At 42.5% G+C, this 20,394-nt stretch overlaps 1 protein-coding gene across 11 annotated transcripts in view; it reads right to left on the bottom strand.

Annotated features, from left to right (window-relative positions):
- Window positions 1-20,394, bottom strand: part of palld (palladin, cytoskeletal associated protein) — a 55,544-nt gene that overhangs the window by 13,925 nt on the left and 21,225 nt on the right. For 3 of the 11 annotated variants that reach the window (XM_039810727.1, XM_039810732.1, XM_039810734.1), the window contains 9 exons: window positions 18,876-19,051; window positions 18,550-18,610; window positions 17,621-17,738; window positions 17,416-17,478; window positions 15,305-15,446; window positions 15,142-15,165; window positions 14,319-14,438; window positions 12,424-12,874; window positions 10,504-10,539 (listed from right to left, as the gene is read on the bottom strand). In XM_039810727.1, coding sequence (XP_039666661.1) covers window positions 10,504-10,539; window positions 12,424-12,874; window positions 14,319-14,438; window positions 15,142-15,165; window positions 15,305-15,446; window positions 17,416-17,478; window positions 17,621-17,738; window positions 18,550-18,610; window positions 18,876-19,051 — 1,191 coding nt within the window. Of the gene's footprint in view, window positions 1-2,113; window positions 2,266-3,029; window positions 3,182-10,503; window positions 10,540-11,653; window positions 11,734-12,423; window positions 12,875-14,318; window positions 14,439-15,141; window positions 15,166-15,304; window positions 15,447-17,415; window positions 17,479-17,620; window positions 17,739-18,454; window positions 18,474-18,549; window positions 18,611-18,875; window positions 19,052-20,394 lie in introns of those variants that run through there. The other 8 variants (XM_039810728.1, XM_039810729.1, XM_039810730.1 and 5 more) reach the window with 8 other exon arrangements.

Genomic DNA, 20,394 nt, shown 5'->3' with positions numbered 1-20,394 from the left:
GAAAAATACTTTCCTTGGGCTGGATCCTGTCTGTAAACTCTTTAATGGGGGGGAAAGAAAGAAGATTAGAAAAGACAAAAGGGATCTGGTGTGGAGTAACTTTGTCTCTCCAGTTTCTCCATGGAAAAGCTCAATGAACAGATCCAGGAACAGCTTAACAGTAACTTAATAGTAAGAGTGTTTTACAGCCCGGTGATGTATCAGTCAGCTAAACACGGAGCGGTGCCAGACACTGTGGGTCTTTACCGGCAGCATCTTGCTTCAATAAATGAAGTCGGTGCCGCTTGTTTGTGCTTCCTGAACAATAACGACCCGGGGTGCGTGAGAAACTCCTCCACTGTTCCACCGCCAATCGGAGCAAGCTGGGAGCCATCCGCAGGTTTTTCTGCCGCCCATCTCGTTAGCTCCGCAGCTGGCTGAAAAGCCGCTTTATTAGACCTGGCCAGCCGATGACAGGAAGCAGGCCAGGGGGCAAACAGGAAGTAGTTGAGTGTACACTGCTAGTAATGAGGGCTTTCCTTCAGTAAACGACAACATAGGGGGGAAACTAAAGACGTGTCCGTTCTCTTTAAAATTCTGTAGGTGTTTGCTAATAGAAAAAGTGACATTAGACGCATATAACAAGGCGTACTTTCAGGCTACTTTGTGTTTGCGTTACACCTCTGTTTCATTTGATTCTGCAAACATCCGTGGCTTAGCCACAGCCTGACCTTGCCATTTGTAAATTATTTATATCTAAAAAGTCAAATTGAGCTCTGGTATCACACCTACAACACAAACACAGCTTTGCTAACACTGCCTGAGATCATCACACACACGCACAGTGCTCGGCCCAAACCGTGACACCGATCAGGGGTTCGTGATGAATAGAAATGCAAGATGAAATTCTTGCTGGAACACACCTTTCTAGTCACACAAAAACAAGGTGGATCTTGTTTTCTTTCTTTTATTTTAACTGCACCGCCACCTACACACCTGGTTCACGGTTTCCTCACTTGTATTCGCCACCGAGCATTGCATCATCACTATAGTGCGTCAACGTAAACTTGTCTGAAGCCGCCGAGCAGGAACGGGCCGTCAATCTGACCTAGTGATGAGCTGGTGTCTGAGTGTCTTTCACACTGACAGACTGTGATTAACATCTGTTTAAACTGCTGGAAAAGTTACTCCTGTCTAACGTGTGGCCTGATTAATATGAAGAAATGGGTTTTGTGTCACCATGGACTGGAAATGTGTCATGTTGGGGATTTCTACATTTACTGAGAAGAGTGAGACTTTTGTTGAGTCACATTTGAACTACAATACAAGGTTACATAGGCCACACAAAATCATTCAAATTGTACAAATGTAAAATCCTCATGCACTCTGGATCTCACTCTCACACACCCGGACACACAAGCACGCGCACACACACACACACACACACACACACACACACACACACACACACACACACACACACACACACACACACACACACACACACACACACACACACACACACCACTCTCCTGCTTCTCTCTACTCTCACAAGACAAAGCAGAGTAGCAAAGGAGCCACAAAGTTTCCAAGAACATCCAACATAATCTCACAGGCTGTCTTGTCTGACCCCACAAACCAGGCTGCTGCTGCTGCTGCTGCTGCTGGGAGCACACAATATTCAATGTGTCTCACATACGAAAAAGCATTAAGTTTGCCTTCTGCAGCTTCCATCCGTTCACTTCTTCCCTGTCAGCTGACATGTTCTCTCTCATCCTTTGTTCTCCTGGTGTCCTTAACTTATTTTCAGCCCCTTTCCTCCCCGGGTACCCCAGCCCCCCTTCCCTTCTCCTCGTTCTCTCTGGCTCTAATTGCACACACACCACATAAAACAGAACCAGACTGTTTTCCTACCCCTACTCCTTTAAAACGTAGCACAGAGCGTTTTTCTTACTCCAGCCACACCAACAACTCATGGCTGCTCCGCTCATCCATTTACTCCCTGCCCTACTTTCTTTCTTCCTTCTTTTACTAATATTTCCCCTCTTGCTGTCTGTCTGGGCTAATATTTCATATCCAAGTGTAGGTGAAGAGGGCTCTTTACAATCAGCGAGCCCTACTTTTCTCTACATACCTCCATCCATTCAACCCCTTCTCTTCTCCCCACTCCTCCGCCTTTTGCTCTTTCTGTCCAAGTGATACAGGGAGTGCTTTTTTTCTTTCTTTTTCTATAGCAAGAATGCTGAAGACATTCTTCCCTGGATTGGAGTGGGAAAGACATTGCCATCAAATGGGATTAGCAGCAGGAGAGGAGGGAGAGGAGGAGGAGGGAAGTGAAGGAAGAGCCAGGGGGAGGAAAAGAGGCAGAGAGTGAAGAGAAGAAATCAGTCAGTGAAAGAGTTGGATGAGTAAGACACAAGCTTTCTCACCTAACAGACTCTATTGTGTTAACTAATCCATATGACTCCACTGAGGAGCTCTGCAAACAAATGAACCTCGCCACATAAACACAGTCTGTGTGTCAGTCTGTCTGCATCACAGACGCAACTCTAGAAACTCATCTTTGTTAAAGTCACTCACAGTTCTTCTCTTTCTCACTACAGCCTGAACTCACTACCTTTCCAGAGCCTCCAGCAAATGAATGGGTATCACACTCAGCCTCTGTGTGCTCCCAGAAAACCATACACCCATTCTGATAACATATGATTTAAACATTAACATGCCACGCTGGTAAACCAGGAAAACGCCGGGGGAAAAATTGTCCTTATTCTACCTCAAACATTTGACTTCTCCTTCTTCTTCTACTCCCTAATTCAAATGTAATGACTTAAAGTATTTGTCTCCAGTGCTTTTTTGATTAGAAATAAATAACCCAAAGAATCCTAAATGCAATAAAAAAATTTTAAAAGTTATTTAAAAAGTTTCCTCCATGATAGCTCAAAGTTTAAAAAGTTAAAGATCTTTTTTATCCATCCTTCGTCATTCTATCAGTCTCACTGAGGTTTGCTTCATTCAAATAAGTTGTCAGTCTACACAAAGCAAAGTTTTACCTTCAGTGTCGTGGTCTTGGTGTGTAGCAGCTCTGATATTTCCCTGCAGGAGAGTAAACTAGGTTGCAGTGCTGCTCTGCCAGGTATGAGCAGCATATATAGAGCGCTGAGCAGCCAGACAGTGACAGACGCAGTCGCTCTCTCTCTCTCTCTCTCTCTCTCTCTCTCTCTCTCTCTCTCTCTTCTCTCTCTCTCTCTCTCTTTCCCTCTCTCTGCATGAGTCAGTCTGTCTGTGAGCTCCTCCTCTTCACAATAAAAGCTCCCAGCCTGCCTGAAACCGACAAATTTCAAAATAAAACCTCTACCATACACTGTACTTATTGAGGAACTTCCCTTTGGGAGTCAGGAACCAAAACAAGCAGAATTTTCACAGTCACAGATAAAGAAAACGTCCATAAGAAAAGCTAAATGAGATACCTATATCTAATTGCTTTTACCTTTTGTGTCCACATTTATATTGTTTTCTGAATGACCGAAGGTAAAAGAGACAGGATGATTGAGGAGAGAGAATGAAAGACAGATTTAAGAAATTAATCATCGGAACAATTCTCTCCGTTTCAGGTGACACAAATTAAATTTGTCCATTGCAAGGTTACATTTGAGACAATGCCCTTTCTGGAAATAAAAACCCACATTCTCTGTACTCTTCACATAAACATTATCTACCCTTCACATGTACACAGAGCACAGTGACTATTATCTACATGCCGAGCATATGGAACATGATAGTTTTATGTAACATATAGCCTATTGGACCTTTGGAACAATAACTATAATAGAGACAAAGTCTGTGTGAAAACACTCCTATCACAACCACAATAGATGTGGTGTCATTCACGGAAATATGTTCACAAGTATTCAGTTTCTCAATAGAAGAAATTTGTCCTTCATTTTTGTGGGATGAAACAAAACCTTTTTGGGAATTTATCATTTCCATTTCTGTGTGTAATGCCTCTATTTTTAGAGTCGCTGTGCGTTTTCCAGACTACTGATGAGTCACAGTGTGTTGATGGGAGGTGGGAGGCAAGGGATCTGGTCCAGCGGGGGTGTTGCGTGTAGTTGTAAGTGTGCATGTCATTGTGTCTTTATATTGGGGAATGGTCGGAGAGTCATTAGGAGAGGGTCCTCCTCTCTCTAGAGGTGCAAGTCATTCTCTGTGTGTTGACTCATTGACACTTTAGACGCGAGTCAGAGTGAATCTCCTGTGTGCTCAGAGTCGGTGACAGCAGTGTCATGAGATTAGAGTGCGTATACATTATTGCATCCTCTAATTAACATACACGAGGGAAAGTGCCGTAGCGGTCTGACTGGGAGTGTGTCTAAAGAGTGATCAAGTCTATACCACCCACACACAACCACACACACACACACACACACACACACTGCTTGCACCAACAGCCGGGGTCAGGATTTAATCAGGGGTTGATTGACTTCATCCGGAAACAATGTGATTCTCTGAGTGTGTGTGTGTTTGTGTGTGTGTGTTTGTGTGTGTGTGTGTGTGTGTGTGTGTGTGTGTAATGTGTATTTATATGTGTGTTTCTCAGTGTTTAACATACCAGGGTGTTCTTTCCTGGGAAACACAGTCTGCTTTCTATGAGGGGATCATTGAGGCCCGTTAGTTTCCATGCTGTCAACTCCCAAGCATACACCCTGGTCTCTCGCTCCCCTCATCTCTCTGTGCTTCTTTTCATCGCTCCCTTTTCCCTCGGCTCACCCCTCTTTCTTCCTGCCCCCTCTCTGTGTTATGAAGGTCAGCTCCGACAACTCTCTTCCTTATTTGGAAAGTTTCTCCATTCCATGCAGGTCATTCTAGCCCGACCGACCAATCCAGTGGTTAGTTGGTCTGGTTTCTCAGCCAATCCTGTGCCTCCCATGTCCTTTTAAGGACTGCCCATCTCTCACTCTGGAGGTTGATGTGAAATTGTCTGCTTTTCCTGCTCCCTTGTGTCTCCTCTGACTTCATTTAGCTTTTTATTCGGTTACACAATCTTATTCCTGATGACAACTAACTTTCTGTTTCTGCCTTTTTCCATTTGCTGGTAATCACAACCCTCTCTGGCCTGCATCCATTAGAGAACAGATCCCCAGTCAGTGTTTTACTTCCATTTTTAATTAGACGTTTGATGATGACGAACCACAAGTTCTCAGTGTGTATCCAGTACCATATGTGGTTCTTTAACATGCATGTTTCCCCGCTCTCCATAAAACCACAAGCAACACCTCGACAAGAAAGTGATTGTTAATACTTCATTAGAGAGTTCATGACTTACACCTCGTAAACACAAACACACTGCTGAGAGGAAGCTCTGAGTCACAGCAGAGATATGCGACCAATCCTGGCAGCCAGAGCTCCTTGCTCAGCAACGCAACACAGAGAGCATATAGATCCTGCTTTAAATTGAATGCAACAAGCCTGAAAAGTCCTACTTAGTCCTACTAGTAGTCTGAACTAAACACCATACAGAGGGACAGAGGGCAAACAACCAATCACCAGTTGCATCTTCACACTGTAAATACAAGTTGTGTGTGTGTGTGTGTGTGTGTGTGTGTGTGTGTGTGTGTGTGTGTGTGTGTGTGTGTGTGTGTGTGTGTGTGTGTGTGTGTGTGTGTGTGTGTGTGTGTGTGTGTGACAGTAAGAGACTGATGATGGCTATTGGCAAAGAGCTGTTTGTTGCCGTCAGTTTGTATGCTGTTACCCTGACAACAGCCTCACTGGGGTTAAAGAGGTTTGGAGCTACTGCAGAAGTCATTTAATCTCAGTGGTATGGCAATTATGTCAGCGGACAAGGATTGAAAGGTATAAGGTCAAGCTGCATGCAATACAGGCCACATAAAAGTGGATCAGACCATTGCTCATATTTATCACTGCAGTATGTAAGTATGCAGAGCCTGGAAACATTAAAGTTGGTAAGTGGCACACATGGCGTCACTTACACACTGTTGCTCTAAGCTCCTATGTGTTTGTGTGAGTTACAGCTGGGCAATAATTCAATATTATATCAACTTATATCGACTTTTGGCAGAATTGTATTATGATGATGTGATCATAATATGATATCGTTTTACATAATTCTGCTGTCAAAAATAATGATTCCAAGATAACTATACTTAAAGGTCCCAAATTGTAGAAAGTGATATTTATATGTCTTTTTCGATTATAAAGCAGGTCGAGGTGCTATATAAATACTGGCAAAGTATCAAAAACGCTCAATCCATGGAGAAATGCCTTTTTTGCCTTTAAACAAGCCGTTAGGACTTCCGTACAGTTGTGATGTCACAACTATACTATATATACTGTAGGTAGAAGGTGCTGCCTCAGTGCAGTTACAGTCATTCCCCGGCTGCAATGACAGTGCAGAGACTTCAAGAGCGCAGATGCAGAAGACCCGGACCTGAAAGGCACCCATCAGAACAGACAGGGCTTTTTCGGGAGGGGGGCTTAAAGAGACAGGCGTTAAAACAGATTGTTTCAGAAAGAGGGTGAATACAGGTACATTCAGACAGAATGTATGAGAAAAACAATGAGTTTTTATTAACATTAAAGCATGTAAATATTTTTTTGTCGAAACCCCAAATACAAGTATGAACCTGAACATGAGCATAATGTGGGACCTTTGAAACATGATTTTCATCTGATTCATCCCAGCCTTTAAGTGAGTTTGTGTACTTGTGGGTCACGCTAAGAAGGTTTGACAGTAACTTCCGATCTATAACATTAGACAGCTGATTGTTGCACACTGTCTGCCATGTAATTCCCTCAGTCTGAAACTTTCCACTTCCTCCCTTTGCACAAGCAGATGTGCATTAGACCTCCACTTTCCGTCCCCAGGCTACTTTTGCTTCAGCTGCACTTAAAATATCAATTCAAAGGTATTTATAATCAAGTGCAGGCACTGCTTACACACACACACACACACACACACACACACACACACACACACACACACACACACACACACACACACACACACACACACACACACACAACTTCTGTCTCTCTTTTTTCAATGTCTGGCTTTATGCTACCAACCTACTCAATCAGTAATTATTACAGCATTTCTTTAACAATTGAACAGCACAAAACTTGAACCTGAAATATTCTAGACCCTCAGTGTAGTGAGAAAAGGTTAAAATGAGGTTGTGTGCCGATGTGTGCCTGTTTTACATCATCGGTAATTTTAGCATACTGAGTTAAAATGAACATACTGTAGAGCTGCATAAAAAAAATCACAGACACATTGCTGGTAAGAGTTCAGCTGACACATAAAAAGCGCTGTGTGGAATGAAATCCGTGCAAGAGAATAATTTCGAATGTCAAAGTTGATTCCTGGTCTTATGAAAGAGAGATTAAGCTGTGGAATGGTTCGAGGATAATTGTTGCCTCTGCTACTTGTGCTTGGTGTGTGACGCCCACCCAGACATTATCCCACCCTATAATATAATGCTTTGCCCCTATTATCACGGTCAATATCATCTTGGTCACACCTTCGACGTGTTGCACTAGCTTGACTCTTTTGACTGTCTCCTCCTTTGTCTTGTGGTCTTGTTTTTAGTCTCAGTGAAGTGGTTTGTTGAAACGGTTGCTCACTATAGTGCCTTAATGTTTCACTGCATCATATGTAGACTTTTCCTCCAAACTGGAGGTCTACAAGTGACTTTACAACACAAGGAAAGCATTATCCCAACAGCAAAGCTACCATAAAAAAATCTGGATGTAAAAAAAATTGAAAACACACAACCACATGCCACCTCTTGTACTAGCAAGGATATGTCATTACACTGAAATGAACATAAGAAACGCAAAACGTCCTTGTGAAATGTCACACTAGGCAAACATGTACCTTTATCAATATAGGAAAGCTGACACTGGACACCAGCAGCACTGACACCCCATCCATCAAAACACACTCACACCCATGTGCATGCAAGTGCATGAGCGCACACACACAGATTTATCATGATGTGGCTTTACAGACGGTTACGTGTGTACAGTTGATGCCCTGAACAAAGGGGAGTTGGGTTGTTGAATCAGGAGTGACCACAACTCTGTACAACATGGCAATGACCATGGATGGAAGAGAGAGAAAGAGCTCAAAGAAGCAGCTGAAAGATCTGCAACAGCAGACCAGCTGTGAGTGAAGCATTTGATTATGTCAAACAACCATCCTACATTATTAATTTAATCTGAAGTAGGCCTATTTTATCAGGGGTATTTTCTTTAAATTGGAGTTGGCTAATACTATATATATATAATATTATCTATGGTGCCAAAACATAACATTAGTTTTCCCAACCAGAATCACTGTGTGCAGTGCCTTTTTTCCAAATTAGAGCAATAGCCCCTCCAAATGTCTGTGCACGTCCCTGGTTTGTCTTGTAGTATCCTCTCAGAGTGTGTTTCAAAGCTGTAGTCCTAAATCCTGTCAGATCTTTATTTAGACCCTTCAGCAGGAACCCAAGTTCATTTCCCATCTCACACAATCAAACAGGCTTCAATCCCAGGATAACTTTTAGTTGCCATTCATAACACGTCTGCTTTAAGAAATATGTTACTTTAGCACAATAGTTTTGCTTTCTATACTTGTTGTTCGTTTATGAGAGGGCAGTAAAAGCACTGACAGTGTCACTGGTTTTTATATTTTATCCTGCTTACAGTAGTCTGAAAATAACACACCTATCAATGTTGCCAGCTATAGCAAGTACCCAAATATTATTTGTTTCTATGTGTAGAATTCCTAACAAAATGCTGTGGAAAAAAACTGCATTTCAGAGGAACATAAAATGAGATTGTGCTGCCAATTTGCGGTCTATCTATTCTCTACCATGTGGTAAAACTCAGCTTTCTCTCCAAACCTGGCAGTTGGTTCAGATCCAACTGGCCAATCTGAGCGCTCCCCCTGAGAATTTCCTTTGATTCTTATCCTGACGTCTGACATCAACGCCGGGCATCAAACCCAAATACCTACCGACCCTGCTCTGTCTTCCTTAGCACAGAAAAACAGCGGGTCTGTTTTCACAGCTCAGGTCTCCTGCAGTCCCTCCTGTCTGCCAAGTCACACAACGACTTCCTCCATCTCATCAGCTCAGTGTTATTGAAGCAAAAAATCATCCCTTCCACAGGCTTCCAGTTTGTTATTCCTCTGATTTGGTACAATATATTCTAGATTTGTGAACATGAACACATCTCACCAATAGCTATAAACACTGGTGTTACGATTGTGATGTTGTTTAATTCAGCTGCCCCTTTATAAATAATAATGGGTGCTGTGAAAACCCAGAATAATTTTTTTCAGATATCCGCATATGAGTAACATTTCCTTGAGAGTAAAAGCTTATATGTACAGAAAACCAGAAAACTTTAGACTTTAGAAATAATTCTCAATAAGTATTAAAGTCTAGACACTCATGCCTTAAGCTAGGTGAGCTGTTCGCTCAGATAATAAAACCACCACCCATACTAATCCTCACTGCCTTTATGTAAATGCATTAAAACAATTAATCTATTTAATGAAATCGCCTTAATCTTAAAAATACACGACATAAGAGTCATAGTTTCCACTCTGTCTGTTGAATTTATAGCATTTCAACAAATTGGTTTGTTAGAAAGTCATGGTGCTTATTAAAGAGAACTCCTATAAAAAGTGCAAAAAAAGCAATTAAAGTAACAAACTAGGAGCATTTGAAAGGCTGCAGGCTTTGCTGTGCTACGTTGATGTTTCATAGCAGCATGTGGCGCACAGAGAAGAAACAACTGAGCAGTCTGTACGGGATGTGCCACACAACAAACAGGATATGATGAACTCAGTGATAAGCTCTGAGGTTTTAGGTTGAGAGTGGTCAGACTCTGTTCCTACATGTTACCTAAAGGAACAGAGTGCAGTCTGGCAGAAACATGACCTCTGGTTAATGGCAGGGCTGCTGTTTTTACTGTGTAATTATAGAATTTAAAGGTGAGAGGGCAGGAGAGGGATGGCCTATGCTTTTATAATTGCTTCACAGTTGGGAGCTGGTTGTTTTTACCAGTGTATTGACGTTGTTAGTGTGGATAAACAGAGAAAAGCAGATTTCTGCCTCATTTATCTAGCATTGAAGTCTATAGTCATATAGAGATAAAAGTCAGATTATTGTTCCATCTTTGTCACGTCCGTAAAATCAATCTCAGTAACTATGTTTTTGCACGCCACAAATGTTATATTGATCTCTTCTGCCATGTGAAAGATTTGCAAAATTGCTAATTCTGCACCAACAACGTGCATAATTAATTCACAGTATGTTAATTGGAAATTATCAGATGATTCCACTCTGCTCTTGTCCAACTGCTGCCTCTGTTTCATCATCCTATAGTGTAATATTGTGAAGAAATTAATCAGAAAAAGTATGTGCCTTAACATAACTTCTACTGTTGTGTGAGGCTACATGTGGCGCCACTCAACTCACACCCAGAGCATCACCCTCACAGTCAAATATTTACCTGTAATTTCCTGTCTCCTCCTCTATATTCTCAGTTCTGGAAGCACAGAATAAACAAGTCATAACATTTATGTCAACATATATGCAATTCTGTAGCATCCATCAGCGGTATCCAAGTCCAGTACACATGCAGTGGAAAAAGCATGTGCAATGCAAGAACCAAGCCTCACTGCACTGTAACCAAACTCTAGTCTAAATGCGGCCTGTCGTAACTCGCACAGCAACACTGTTAAGCATCTGCTATTGATGGGATATACTGCTTGCATTGTTTAATATTCTGACAGCAATATTAGAAACCTCCCAAAAAAGTCCCCCCACCTAATTAAGTTTTGCCAAACTACAAGGGAAAATATTAAGAGTGAAAAACAAAGAGTCTACCACCATGAGGCTATACTTAGGCACAGTGGTGCTTTGAGCTAAAGTTTAACGTCAGCAATGCTGGCATGTTGTTGTTTAGCAGGTGTAATGTTTACCATTTTAGTTTAGTGGGTTAGTATGCTAATATTTGCTAATTAGCACCAAACAAAGTAAAGCTGAGGCCAAACCAAAGTATTGAATAAGCAGAAATATTGATTATGGCGCTAGATGAAAGGTCAGGGGATCAAAGATTTTACAATACATCCTCTGGGGACCATAAATGTCTGAATCTATTTTACAGCATCCATCCAAAAATATCAGTCTTGTGGCGCTACATGAAAACTCAGGGGATTACTTAATTCATTAGGATTCATCGTCTGGGAACAATGAATGTTCAAGTGCCAATCCATCTTGTAGATGTTGAGATATTTCACTGAATAAGTGAAAATTTGACATGCTGGTCACACTAGAGAAAAAGTCAGGGGATCACCAGTTATTACACTTCATCCTGAATAGGACATAAATGTCTGTAGCAACTTCCATGACAATCCATCAAATACTTTTACAAATATTTTACTCTGAACCACAAAGTCAACTTCATGGTGGCACAACAGGAAAAGTCAGGGGATCACCAAAATCAGTAGGATTCATTTTCTGGGAATCATGAATGCCTTTTACAAAAGATATTTCCGTTTGGACCAAAGTGGTGAAAAGTGCGACCAACCCAGTAGACAGACGGACATAGCCATGCATGGCTAAAAGGATCCACAAAGAGAAGGGAAGAAAACACATACCTCCAAACCAACCAATGGAGTGAAAGTATACACAGTACAATTATTTGTGTATGGTATGCTGTCATTTATCATCAGAAATTCATTAGTGAGTCATCCTGGTGGCCTTGTGGATAAAGATGGCAGCCATGTAATCCCAACCGCTCTGCTTCAAGTCTGAACTTGGACCTTCTATTCCTCCTCTGTTTCTTTCTCCTTATTTCTTGTCTACGGTATTCTTTCTGATTAAGGCAAAACTGCAAATGCAAAATGCATCAGCAAGTGAGATAAAAATCCATGCAGGCCAAGAGGCTTGTCCACAGCAGACATCTCAAAACACAGGATCATTGAAAAAAAACAAAACATTCAATGCCCAACTCTCTTCTAATAACAGTGACATCCTACCTGATCTCTATAGTGCTTACAGAAAGGTGCTCAGGGAAAAAAACACAATGGCTCTGGTCTGGGCTGGGCATGCAGCCGAGGTCAGACCGAAACAATAGGAGCCATCCAGCAAAAGCTACACAGATCTGTTTACAGCCACAGACAGAAAGCAGCTAGCAGACCCGCCCTGGCTAACATGATGCCAAATTGAAACCAACATAAAGACAAGGGAATGCTTTTGTTCTAAAAAGGCTTGGGATTCCCACCGTTAACACTTTCACAAAACTGAGACATTATCTTTTCCACCCGACCTCAGACAGGCTTCCCAGCCTGTCTCCCTCCCACAAGCCCTCCCTGGTGACTAGCCTGCCCCCTGGGCACAGACACATGGGCACACGGCAGGTACTCACAGCTTTGGTTTAGGCTTGGTAGGCAGCAGAGGACCGTCCTTCCCAGGGGATGGAGACAGCTCGCCTGGGGATGGAGGGGAGTCTGGTGCCACCTGGGCAGGACTTTGGGCTGTGACTGGGACATGTGTCGTAGGGTCAGACTGTGGCAGAGGTGGAGGTGGAGGTGGAGGCTGGCTTGGTGGTGATGATGGATTTGGGGGTTGACCATTCTGTACAGACCCTTTTCCCTTATTCCCGTCCTCCTCTAAGCCCATCTGTACTGGAGTCAGTGATGACACACCGGGCCAGATCTCGAGCTCCTTGATAAGGAACGCGCCGGGCTGAGGCAGCATCTTGGGTGGCAGCTCTAGGAGGCTGATCTCTGTGGGTGGGGGAGGAGGAGGGAAGGCTGCCACATCCTCAAACCTTGAGTTATCACCAGACATGCCATTACTGGATGAGTCCTCGGCTGCTGAAGGAAACAAACAAAAGAAAAGTGGAAAATGTTGGACTTTAATGTTTAGTTTTTTTGTGCAGATTACACACACAAGACTGTGTCACAGCTGATCTGGCCTAAAGTAGCAGCTGGGTCCAGTCAGGCTGATGCAATTCCTGTTTATTCAGCCTTTCCCTTAACTGTGCTGTGAGTCCTTTACAGTACATACACAGTTCTGTCTGTTAAAATATACACACAGAAATATTAATGTCCTGCTGTACTCACAAAGAGCTGCTTATCAGCTGACACCTCTCACCCCTCCCCCATACAGACTACACAATAATAAACCTTACAAAAGATGGTCATCTCGTTGAGACGTCAACTTTCATAACTGATCATAAACCACACGTCCTCCAGGGAATTATCCTACTGGATAGTCAGAGGTTAATGTAATCAAGCCCTGATTCATTTGCCAGTTACATTTGTTGTGGAAAAAATACCATTCAAATGAGAAAATTTGCCGATCGGTTTCAGAAGGAACTTTTTGAAGCATAGAGTTGGTTTATGCTTGACAGCTTCATCTGAAAGTGCTCCCAGAAGTCTTAATATTGTCTGAGTGGAACAACAGTTTTCAATAGTTCCACACAAACACATATTAGAAGAAGTGGAATTAGTTATCAAGACCCTAACTTATTGTAAATATTGACTGGTTTAAAATGTTGTTTGCTGTTTGGTTTATTTTGTTGCTCAGGCAGCATGCTAGTTAGCTAAAGGTGTATTTAGCATGGTAGTTAGCTTAACAGGATATAGGATATAGTAGACAGGAGTGTATGATTTGCTGCTTGCCAAGGTGAGGTAGCTGAGGCTAATTGTCTGAATGTTGCTTGGTGGGTTGAGCAGCATGTTGCTGATGCTGGCAACATTTTAGTTAGCTTGACATGTTGGTAACTGGTTGGTTTGGCTTGCACACTCTTAACTGATGATGTTAGCTGGTGTTTTAGACAAAGGTGAATATAACTTGCTAGTTAGGGCAGTTTTGACTGTGTGGAGGCAGGTAAAAAAGGAGGGTGGTTCTGCGACACTGGAATTAACTGTTGAGCCTTTTCTGTGTCGCGGGCTCAACTCAACAGAACACCTATTATTCAGCGGGTGCCCACCAGATGACCCTGTAGACCTGCACTCAGACACTCCCACACAAATTCCTATTGAAACCATGCAGCAGCAGAAGTTTATGACTAATAATGACATAGGAATGCTCAACCAACTTTTGGCACATTTTACTGTGTATTGATATTGTAAAAACAGGCAAAGAACAGCCAGTGACTTAAATTACGTTTTCTCTAGGATTAACACAAAGTGCATCTTGAGGCACTCCCACGTTGGCTTTAAAGTTCAGGTGTGGTGCCCGCTGCTTGTTGATGCTTAGATGCTGCCTGGTAACAATATGCTGAGCATCTCTTTCTGTCTGTGTTGCACGCACCTGCAGTGACGGTGAGTTGGGCTGTGCTGTTAACAGAGCCATACGGGTTGGATGCAGTGCAGCAGAACAGACCGCCGTCCTCTGGAAAGGCCTCAGCTATCACCAGGGTGCAGATCTCCTCTAAAATAACAACCACCATTAATAAACCTTTAATGACCAAACTGTTTATGATCCTAAAAGTTAGATTTATATAAAAGATAAAAGCTTTGACACTGATGAACAGTGATCTGAGCAGGTGTGGAGTGGGGTGACATGTTGACACTTGATTTGTTTGTAATGAGATATAATAGCGAAAGACAAGTTATGTACACTGTAGACTGATGACAGATGATGTCATATAGACTGGTGAGTCACTATTCATAGTCGGACATACAAAGCATGGATCTAACTACTCATGAAGAACAGACAGACAGAGAAACTCTAAAGCACAGATGTTCAGGGACGTCTAAGTGACTCACGGCCTTAAAGTAACACCTGAAACGACTCCCTGAGTCACACAGGTGAGAAATGTCTAACTTCAATTAGCATGTGCATCATTGTTAATCTGTGATTTTGTCTGTGTTTATGTGTTGGAGTTTGCGGATGATGGGGTTGCTCAGACTTTCCCAGGGACTCCCTCTGACTGTAGTGGGTGTGATATGAGTGTCCTGTGAAACACAGACTTATTAACTTGTGATTTGCTGTAGTCGTAACCAAGTGAAAGGATGCAGCTAATAATGAAAGCATCAAACTCAATTTGAGTCTCCAGACACATCTAGTAAGCCATTTCTAATTTGAACCACTGACTGTGGTTGGAAAAATGAAAGCAAATGAGGTGTTGTACCTGGCTCAGCTGCAGATCGAGGCTCTGATTCACAGGATATTATAGGCAGGAAGAAAGAGAAGACAAAGAGAAATATTTTGGTTAGCATATATTAAAAAGTATAATTACAAATCACTCAGCTGCTGTACAATGCGCTTCATGACCACAAAGAAGAATGTCTCACTTTTCTGGAGAATACGAAAATCGGGCGAATCCAGGATCTCCTCTCCCTGGCGGGACCATCTGACGTGCAGAGGAGGGCTTCCACGGACCCTGCACTCCAGAACCACCACCTGGCCCTCGGATGCCTGGGCATCCTGCAGCAGCTGCACAGACGAGGGATAGGGTAAGAGAGAGGTAATGAGAAAAAAGGAGCGAGTGAGTGAAGAATGAAGGGGAGATGAGAAGAGACTGAAACCTGTAATGAAAAGGATAAATCTGCCTCAGAAGTACAGCATGGGATAGACGGAGACAGAGCTTGTTGAAGATGGCCCACTGTCAAGAAACACCATTTCAGGGAACTGGAGGCCAGTAGACACTATTGTCTATAAACACTCTGTTTCCTACAGAGTACTAGCTTGCTGTCCCACCGGTTAAATTCCGCCAAAGACAACTAGAGCTGCCTCTTTAGGTACAGATCACCAGATCCTGTTAAGCCCCAGCATCAGTAAATTGGTTAACCTCTCTATTATGAGACAGGTACTCCCAAGGATAAATTTGTGTACCTGGAAACCATCTTCAACTCCCCAATAAGCCATCTACTCAAGGATGCATTTGAAAACAAAAAGACCATTTAGTCACTCACTGTTTCAGCAGTTTCTAACGATCTTTCCACTGAAAAATCACTTTTTGTTGATTTTCTTTGGCTAACCTGATTTTTGAAAACATCACAGATACACTAATTTGTTAATATGCTAATATTTTTATACTTTTGGCCAATAGAAAAGGTAATAATTACCCACTCCCTAAGATGCAGGACCTACTCTTTACAAATGCCAATGTAACCCGTGTCCAATCAATCATATGCCAGCTTATAGTGTTCCAGAACTAAAAAAAAATATCAACATAGGGGCTGATGGAGAAGCCACTGTCAACACTGTGTTGTCTCTTCTGCTGGTCACAGGGCCAGAGCGACTTAGTCTGGTTTATCCATCAACAAGAGGCACTCAGTGTCAGTGTAAATAAATGTGTCTGTGAGCTTGAGCCTCTTCATCCTTTTGAATGTGTGTCTTTGGCATGGGTATATTTTGGGAAGACCATGGGTGGAATGTACATCATGGGTCTGACAGTGTATGCGTGTGGGTGTGTTGTTTGGGTGACATCACGGTGCTGACTTCACTGGAGGCGAACATCCTCTCATTGAGATGATTATAAAGCCTGCAACAGTTTTTAAAAGAGGTGGGGTGGAGGTGAAGAAAAACAAATGTCTTTTTGTAATGAAGTGGAAAATGATTTAGGGCCTGACTGGCTGAATTAGAGTGAAAGAGACCTGACCCTTGCGGGTTTGGCAGGACCGTTTGAAGCTCTGCCTCAGCCCGTCTCAGCCCGGCCATCACAAGACCCACAGCCTGAGGGAAAGGGAGTTGGGGGAGTGTTGAAGAGTCTGAGCTGGAAAAGGCTGTTCTTGCCTTGAGCTTGTGTTTTATCTGACCCCCACTACTGAAAGCCACAGCACAGCATACTGTTATTATGGGAAGGCAAGGAGACTGAGTACATGTGTGTCAGGTTATGTATGTACTGTATGCGTGTATGTATTGCATGCATGACGTCCTGTACTGTACGTAAGTATGTATGAATGTATCTGGGGCTGTTTTTAATGGTTTTGGTTAGTTCCCTTAGATCCAATTAAGGCAAATCCTAATGCCACAGCATACAAAATATGTCAGACATGGTATGCTACAAACTTTGTGGCAACAGTCTGTTTCATGCCAATTCCTCTGTGCACGAAACATTTTAAATAAAGAAATGGTTTTCCAAGACTGGCGTGAAAGAATTGAACTGGCCCTGCACAGAGCCCTGACCTCAACCCCATCAAAGACCTTTAAGATGAATTTAAACACTAACTGCCAGACAGGTCTTATCGCCCAACATCAGTTCTTAACCTCATAAATGCTTTTGAGGCTAAGGTTACAAGCCAGGTTACAAAATCTTATGGGAAAACTTCCCAGATGAGTAGAGCCTGTTTCAGCAGCATGTGGTTTCGGAATGACATATTAAACAGTCACATATGTGCATAATGTTTGTGTGTTATACATACTTTTCACCATATAGTGCATATTGTGTATGCAGACCTACCTTGGTGAACATAGGAGGACCTGACACCTCACCAACATACAGTGATGACACTGGGCTCTGCATCTAGAAGACAAAAAACAGGTACTTTCAGAACAGGTTGAGTCCATTCAGAAAGGTGTCTGCTCATGTCAGTAAAGAGATTTTTTCACCTTTTGACCATGTGTATGAGCTTGTGTGGTCTGTCCTGTGTGCTGTAGCTGCTTACCCGCTGTGGGGGCTGAGACAGGGACTGGACCAGGGTGGAGCGATGAGGATGGACCTCGGGGGTTTTGGGTGACGACGAGCGTATCGTCAGAGACATTGAAGTAGTCTTCTTCTGAACTCTAAAATGAACAAAGCATAAATCAGTACCCACACTACTCAAAGAAATGAGGCATTTCTCAACTCAATATGCTTTTAGTTATAATATGATACTTGAATCAAAGAAAATTGTCTCCACAGCAATTAAGATGATATCAGTGATCTTGGCTTCAGTGTGTAAACAGAAAGGGAATCAGGAAGTAGTCTAGATGGAGGCAGATTTATACAATGGATAATAATCAAAAACATTTAGAGAATTGAAAGCACTCAGAGCGGGTACTGTTGATGGAGAGCACCATCCTCCAAATGGAAATGAAAAAGTTTCGAAATGTTGAACATGCATGTTGATCCGAATCAACATAAAGATAAATACATATCTGTGCCAGATTGTTGTCGGTCAAGTAAGTTCTTTATTGAAAAAATTGCAAACAAAAACATTATGTGCACTTTGGTCTGTGGCCCCACCTTTCACTCAATCAAAAAAAAACACTATTTTTCATATGAAGAAGAAGAAAATGATTCAAGAGAAAAGGAAGAAAAGTAAAAGAAGAGAGTGAAAGCAGGAAATGTGTAAAAAGTTTAACATTTTGGAAATGTACAGGGGACAATCAAGACAGGGTGTTTTTTTTTAACCATAGTAACCATCTGCACCTCTCATTATTTAGATTGTGGCCTGTGTACTGGGTCAGGGTTATGGCTCTTTAAGGGCCTTTAAAGGGCCTAGTTTAAGGCAGCAGACCTGATTAGCTGCTGCGGGGCTCAGTTAACCTGCTCAGGGGTTCAGTGGGTCATTGGGTCATTGGGTCACAAGAGGTCATGCTGTAACACACGTACTGAGGCATGGTTCTGGACTTTGACACAGCTCCTTCTCCTTCTGAGTCTGATGACGAAGCTCCTGCAATGGGACACAAACAAAGACAGGGATTCCCATGTGATGCACGCCATCTTAGTGGTGCTAGATGAATAGCAGGCCTGTTCTGTGCCATAAAGCACAATTTCCTTTGTGCTGTTAAATATTATAGCAGATTAGCCACCATGAAGCCCACATGCTTAAATGTAGAGATCAGCAGAGGCTGCCAGTCCTCTCATTAGTACAGTATAACTATATAAATGCCTTGAGAAGAAAAATATAATAATTTCTTGATATGGAAACATCTGACCTTCGATGTAAACCTCAGCAGAGGTGTTGTCTGCTCCGATACTGTTGGATGCCACGCAGGTGTAACGTCCTGTGTCGTCCTCAAAGGCTTCAGTAATCACCAGTGTGTGCAGGTCACCATCTCTCCAGATCTGTATGTCAGGGGAGTTGTGCAGCTCACGGCCTTCACAGAACCACCTGGTGGAGGAGGTGAATCACAACTTTACTTTAACCAACCAACCTCACAGGCAGAAAAGTAAAACTGCAGTTGGATGCACAGAGACACCAAAATCATCCCTTTGTAGCCTGTACCATGCTAACGCTTTGGCAAACTGCATTATGTTGATTAATGAATATGTTACAACTGGCATTATCCAGAGTAGAAAAACAGACTTTTGAAATCATAAAAACATTTTGTGTGACATTTACTGCCACAGCATACTACCATGCATTTAATTTATTGTGACTTTTAATACCACAAAGTCTAGAGTGCTTCAAAGAAAATTATGACATATTTCCAATCTGGATAGTTTTGGCCACCATTCCTTCCTACCAGATATAACAATAAGTCGTTTAACAGAGTAAATAATGTATGGTTAACTTGTGGACCCAAATATCCAGATCCATTTTGTATGGAGAAAGTGGTCTTAAATATGAGTTGTATTAATTCACCATTGCCTTGTGGCTGATATTATATTACACTTCTTGCCAAAATAAATTAATATTCCAATAAAGGCAAAAACGTACATTACAGACAAGGAAGCAATAGGAATATATGTGTATTTTCAATAAAATAAATCAATAAAAAGTCATACAAGCATGGGCCATTACTCTTCTTGACAAATACTTGAACTCAAATATACCTTTGCCAAACGTGATGGAGGCCTGCCAATCTAACTAACATCAATCAACTACTCATTCACAAACTCATATACACCCTCTGGGCATGTCTGAGATTCCATATCTGCCAAACGTCAGCCACCCTGAGGCACTGGTGAGACGCCGTGTTACGGGAAGCAGACACACCCTTTCCCTACTTCCAATCAGAGGCCTGTGTGTCCGGTCAGGCGCCTGGGCCTTGTACCACCTCCCTTGGGGTCTGCTAACACCGTCTTTTTTCCCTGATCTAGGACAGAGGAGGGATAAGAGAGTCTACAACAAAACCAGCTTCATCTGGCTCATCTCTCTTCACAGGGTTATGATTAAAGCAGACCCCTCAGCACTGTGCGACCACATCAAAAACAGGGGTCACATCACCCATCTTTAACACACACACACACACACCCACACACACACACACACAATTTGCTGCTTTCATCGATGCTAATGTCTTATCTTCTAAGAGTGCATTATGACACATCAAATCAGGATACCCACACTCCACTGACACACTACATACTGTACAGCCTATCAGCACCTTTTTAAAAAAGAGGGCATGTATATCTTGTTCACCTTCCGCCCTCTGCATTGACACGGGGAGGGGCAGGAATTCCCTAAATGCCGGAAGAACAGCTGCGCCGTCTGTCCAGAAGCCTGACCTG

Source organism: Perca fluviatilis, chromosome 9 (assembly GCF_010015445.1).
Source record: "Perca fluviatilis chromosome 9, GENO_Pfluv_1.0, whole genome shotgun sequence".
Classification (NCBI taxonomy): Eukaryota; Metazoa; Chordata; class Actinopteri; order Perciformes; family Percidae; genus Perca; species Perca fluviatilis.
The sequence above is the reverse complement of the archived record's forward strand: the minus strand, read 5'-3'. Positions and strand labels throughout refer to the sequence as shown.